This window comes from Bombina bombina, chromosome 8 (assembly GCF_027579735.1).
Source record: "Bombina bombina isolate aBomBom1 chromosome 8, aBomBom1.pri, whole genome shotgun sequence".
In the NCBI taxonomy this organism is placed as follows: domain Eukaryota; kingdom Metazoa; phylum Chordata; class Amphibia; order Anura; family Bombinatoridae; genus Bombina; species Bombina bombina.
This window is the reverse complement of record NC_069506.1, coordinates 248,802,226-248,808,294: the sequence shown is the minus strand read 5'-3', so window position 1 is coordinate 248,808,294 and position 6,069 is coordinate 248,802,226. Positions and strand designations below refer to the sequence as shown.

The 6,069-nt window shown below is 35.3% G+C and overlaps 1 protein-coding gene across 1 annotated transcript in view; it reads right to left on the bottom strand.

Annotated features, from left to right (window-relative positions):
* Window positions 1-639: 639 nt before the first annotated feature.
* Window positions 640-6,069, bottom strand: part of LOC128638162 (myelin-associated glycoprotein-like) — a 120,801-nt gene continuing 115,371 nt past the window's right edge. The window contains exon 8 of the mRNA XM_053690026.1: window positions 640-1,050. Coding sequence (XP_053546001.1) covers window positions 979-1,050 — 72 coding nt within the window. The 3' untranslated portion in view covers window positions 640-978. The remainder of the gene's footprint in view (window positions 1,051-6,069) is intronic.

The following is a 6,069-nucleotide window of genomic DNA, read 5'->3' as shown; positions in this document are numbered from 1 at the left end:
TTAGCATGCTGAGTGATCTGTCCAGCTACTATTGTAGCTGAGCTAGAGCACAGGTGACTAATTCAGCTAATTAGTAACCATGGTTACTAACCTGCTCTCGCCCATCAGCTGATCTCTTCACCTGTGCTCTAGATATTTTATAATAAAAATCTGACCTGTTAGGGGTACTTGAGGACTGTTCTAGAAACTCTGCTCTAGAGAGCCCACAAAGCTAAATCTATAGTAAGGTTCCCCCCCATGCTGCAAGTGTCTAAACCAGCTATAAAGACAGCGTTAGTAATACTATTACAAATCTTCAAATCTTGCTAATTATAATTTGATTTGAATTATGCAAAATTAAAATTTGAAAAATTTGAATAGAATATAACATTCAAAGGGACACTCAAGTTAAATTAAACTTTTATGCTTCAGAAAGAGCATGCAATTTCAAGACACTTACCGATTTACTTCCATTATCAAATTTTACACAGTCTTTTTATATTCACACTTTCTGGGAACAAGATCCTACTGAGCATGCTCACAGGGTATATGTATACTAGTCTGTGATTGGCTGATGTCTGTCACATGATACAGGGGGCCGAAAAATAGGAGAAAAAAAAATTGCCAGAAAAAAATCGACTGATTCTTTAAAATTCAGAGTAGGTGTTAAATAATTGTCTTTTTATTATGCACTTGTTTATGCAATTCTACTGCATTGCGTGGTCCTTTACAGAAAGTATAAGAAATATATGATAGAATGTGTACAAACATTTAAAATTAGAAACAAATGATCAAATGTGTTAAAATCCAATCCATTTTTTGAATGTTTAAAAACAGTCGCCCATCCCTAGAGTGGCCATAACCTATAGCTCATATACATGTAAATACAATGGAAGATTCTAAACATGACAATTTATTTATATAAAATGTTTGTAAAGAGTGAAAAAACAGAGATCAAGTTTTTTTTTAATATGTTTAAGATATTTATGGCAACATTCTTTACATCTGACTCTGAATGTTTTCATACTCCAGAGTTTCTCGATTTCTATTTGCATGTGGATTAGTTCCTGGCTGTAAGACATAACAAAACTGGTTAAAATATTAATTAAAAAATCATCAGACAAGGAAGAGGACAAGGATAAAAACAAACAGTTATATTAGAAAATAGAAGAAAAAATAGATATTTTAAAAAAGTTAATACATTTAAATAGTTTATTCAAGGCTTTCATTCCAAGTGCATTGTGTGAATCAAGTAAAAACATATTAAAAGGTATAATGAAAATTTATAAACAAATTTGGTAAAAAAAAAAAGTGTATAAAATTTCATTAGAAAGTGATGTAAAGCCAATTATATAATAATTACTGTTTTTAACCTCTTTTTGGCACCTTTTTTGGCACCTAAGTTATAATAATAACATAAGCCAATATACATTTATTGAGGATGCCAAGACATTATTATCACTTAAAGGAATAGTCTAGTGAAAATTAATACATTTTCATGATTCAGATAGAGCAGGCAATTTTAAGCAACTTTCTAATTTACTCCTATTATCAATTTTTCTTTGTTTTCTTGCTATCTTTATTGAATGAAAGCTTAGGAGCCGGCCCATTTTGTACCTGGGTAGCGCTTGCTGATTGGTGGCTACATTTAGACACCAATCAGAAAGCGCTACCCAGGTTCTGAATAAACAATGGACCGGCTCCTATGCTTACATTCTTGCTTTTTCAAATAAAGATACCAAGAGAAAGAAGAAAAAATGATAATAGGAGTATTCTAGAAAGTTGCTTAAAATTGCATGTTCTATCTGAATCATGAAAGTTTAATTTTGAATAGACTATTCCTTTAAAGGATACCCCTGGCTCATAAATAGCCCAAATCATACAAAAAAAAAAAAAACCAAAAAAACTAAAGAAACTATTTGACATCAAACTTTCCCAAAAGGATTTGTGCAGTCATTTTACATAGCTCAATGAAAGAAGAAAGAAAAAAAACTAAGCTAAAGTAAAATATGTTGGCTATTTAATTCAATATTAATTATGTCTGGTTTAATGACATATGCAAATGTCATTTTGAGCATTAATAATAAAAAAAAATATGACTGCTGCTTCGTAAAGGAACATATAACCCAATTTTTTCCATTCATGATCCAGATATAAGAAAACATTTTTAAACAACTTTACAGTTTACTTTTATTATCTAATTTGCTTCATTCTCTTGCTATCCTTTTTATTGAAGCAGCAATGATGCACTACTTGGAGCTAGCTGAACACATAAGGTGATCCAATAACATAAGGCATATATTTTTGTAGCCACAAATCAGCAGCTCCTGAGTCTATCTATGCATCATTTTCAATCAAGAATACCAAGAAAACAAAACAAATTAAATAATTATAGAAAAACATTGGGTTTCATGTTCCTTTAGTTTGCAACTGCAAGTTCACATGAGTGAGTCTACACTTCTAAAGCTCAATCGTTGCAGCCACAGCTTGATCATAGGAATCCTTTGTGTTGTTTCCCACTGTCTCTAGAAAGGATAAAGTAGATCCATGCAAGGAAATTTGAGCCTTTTTAAACATTTTCTATTCATGCACATTCTGCTTCTATACATAGAAATACATTTTGTTTGTATTGTATACAAAATTATTTAAACAAACTATTATAATACATAAATTTATTAATTCAGATTTGTCTGTCTTATAGAGAAAGTATATTGAATAAACTGTAAATTAAAACTAACATAATATTCATGTAACTTTGTTCACTAGATGAAAGGCAGAACTCACATTGCTTTATTGGTGGACAGTGATAATCCTCAGATGCATACCCCCCTCCCCCCAAAGTTTATATTTCATCATACAGAACATACAATTTAAAAAAAATACTGTCCTTCTGATACAGAAAATATAAAAAATTACCTTTCATCCATTTAATAAGAGTAAAAGATCTAATATAATTTAAAGAAAAAACTAAAAATGATTTATTCATGATAAAAGTAAAAAAAAAACAAATTTGCTCAATAAAAAATAAAGGGACAGTTTACGAGTGGAGAGCTATCTTATCGTGCACCTGTAAAGGGCCATATCTGCAGTTTTCAGGCGCACGTTAAATAACCAGCCATTAAAAGTGGCTGGTTAATGTGACCGCAAGCTCGCGGTTTTACTTTGCGCTAGAATTCAATAACCATAGATCAGATTTGTGGTTAATGAAAAAAAATTGCCCCAATTGCTCCCAAAATAAAGAGGACAGTAGAATATCATGAATTAAACATTTGTGCATTTTTATTTTTTTAAAAAAACTACACAAAGCAGTTATATGGGGGTTAAAGGGAGGGGATGTGGGGTGTTAGAAAAAAAACAGCACTGAAAGTATCTTTACATAGAGGTCAACAGGGGACGGTGTTTTCTACATAAATATATATATACAGTTGCAAGAAAAAGTATGTGAACCCTTTGGAATGATATGGATTTCTGCACAAATTGGTCATAAAATGTGATCTGATCATCATCTAAGTCAAAACAATAGAAAATCACAGTCTGCTTAAGCTAATAACACACAAAGAATGAAATGTTGCCATGTTTTTATTGAACACACTGTTACGGTTGCCTCCAGGCTGGCTGGAAGTTGGACCGTAGAAAAGGATGCTCCTAGCGCTCACCAAAGGATCATTAGCACCGTAGACACCATAACTACTGCGTAGCCACCATAAGTAATGCAGACTCTACGAACCACCGCTGCTGGGCTGGTGTCTCGCCGTCTGCTCTGCGCCCTGGACCTACGACCAGGCTCCAGTAGGTGAACCTCTTCCTTCTGATGAGCAAAGCAGGATCAGGAAAAAGAGCTCTTACAAGAGCTCAGTAGCTAAGGGAGTATGAAGAGCATAGCAATCCCTGTAGTGATTATAGCTGTCCCCTACAAACATGAGTCAAGGCTGCAAGTTAGAGGGTCAGAAAAGGTCTCTGGTGCTGGAACACCCAGCCTGCTTTTTATTGAGGTTACATGCACACAGGGCACTACCAGGGGGGGAAGCATAAAATCCCCCATCACACATAAAATCCCACATCACACAGAGACAGCGCCCTTTGACAGGCCACAATAGAATTACATTACTTCAGCAGATAACAAGTTACACACAAGAAAACAATGCAGGCCATCTTATCAACTGGCAGTCTGACTCCGGAGGTGATTAGACCATGGGAATGTTTATCACTAAACTTAATTAGAGCTGATGCCAGCAAACTTGTATTTAGAAAATAGCTTCTTAAAACTGAACAAAGTTAACTCTTTCAGTTCTGACCGAAGGGTCTGTCACATAGCACTTAACGGTACACAAGGAAAACTAATGCTTCTGTAACAGACATTGTTCACCAACGTCACAATATGTCCCCAGACGGTTCTTAAAGGGCCATACACACCCAATAAAAGTTAATACGTTTTCAGGGGCACAATCTTCCAGGGGCCATAGTCATGAGGAAGGAGGCTGGCAAATAGGCTTCTCCACAATCCAGGGAAGCAGGGCAATTTTCCATTTAAAGGGCCAGTTACAAATAGCAGTTTGTAACACACACCATGTAAAAACACTAAACAATAATGGATTTCAGGGGAGGATACCACAGAGGAAGCCACTGCTGTCCAAACATGTATATTTATGTGTTAATATGTGTATATACACATGCAAACATATAAATATATATTTATTTATTGCTGCCCAACTCTGCGTGAATTGCCCCCTGCGCTGCACTAGGTGGTTTGCCATGTCTATCAGCATCAGAATGAGGCTCCCATTAAAGCCTATGGAAGCACTCTCTCGTGAGCACAAGGCATCCTGGCAATGCAAACCTGCACCACACTTTTAATATTGGTGCACATTTACAGGTGCTGGTATTACTGAGTGGAGTGTGCAGGTAACAAATAGATGCTAGTTTATAGTCCTTAAAGGGATAGTAAACACCAAACATGTTTTTGTTTAAAAATATAGATAATCCCTTTATTTACCATACCCAAGTTTTGCATAACCAACACTGTTATAGAAATATACTTTTTACCTCTGTAATTACCTTGTATCTAAGCTTCTGTAGACTGCCTCCTTATCTCAGATCTTTTGACAGACTTGCATTTCAGGCAACTAGTGCTGACTCGTAAATAATTCCAAGTGCATGAGCACAATGTTATTTATATGAAACACATGAACTAACACCCTCTAGCCGTGAATAACTGTCAAATGCATTCAGTTAAGAGGCGGCCTTCAAGGGCTTAGAAATTAGCATATGAGCCTACCTAGGTTTAGCTTTCAACTAAGAATACCAAGAAAACAAAGCAAATTTGATGAAAATAGTAAATGATAAGGTTGTTTAAAATGACATGCCCTATCTGAATCAAGAAAATTGAATATGGACTTTACTATCCCTCAAATAAACTTGTTGAATTATGACAGTAAATTATTTTTCAATGGGAGCTAAAAATTATTTTTTTGAGTATATTTAGTCTCACTTCAAAGACCTTGCATGACTCTTGCCTTGATTACAAGTTGAGATAATATTTTTTATCACTTTTGAGCACTAACTGTACTCAAGGTAAAACATTAGTGCTCTCAGGATAGCGCTGGTAATACAAGTTGAAAGTAAAAAGTTATTGAAAGACTCAATTACACTAACTTCCTCTCCTCATAGACGTCTATGGGGTTATTATTATTATTATTATTATTATCGGTTATTTGTAGAGCGCCAACAGATTCTGCAGTACTATAAACAAAGGCAGAGTATAACAAAACAATTATAGGGATCAAATGGGTAGAGGGTCCTGCTAAGAGTTGCACTAATGTAGTCAGCTCTTATGAAGGTAATCTGCAAACAGCTGGGCTCATAGGCTTACATGCTAAGGGGGTTCATGTGATAGCAATGGAGGAGAGAAACGAAGGAGACTGGAGGGAGAGTATCTGGAGACAAGGTCTTAGATATAGTGGAGAGCAGTGCAGTTGAGGGCTTTGTATGTCAGAGTGAGAATCTTGTGTTTAATCCTGGAGGCAAGAGGAAGCCAGTGAAGGGGTTGACAGAGAGGTGCAGCAGATGAAGAGCAACATGTAAGGAAGATGA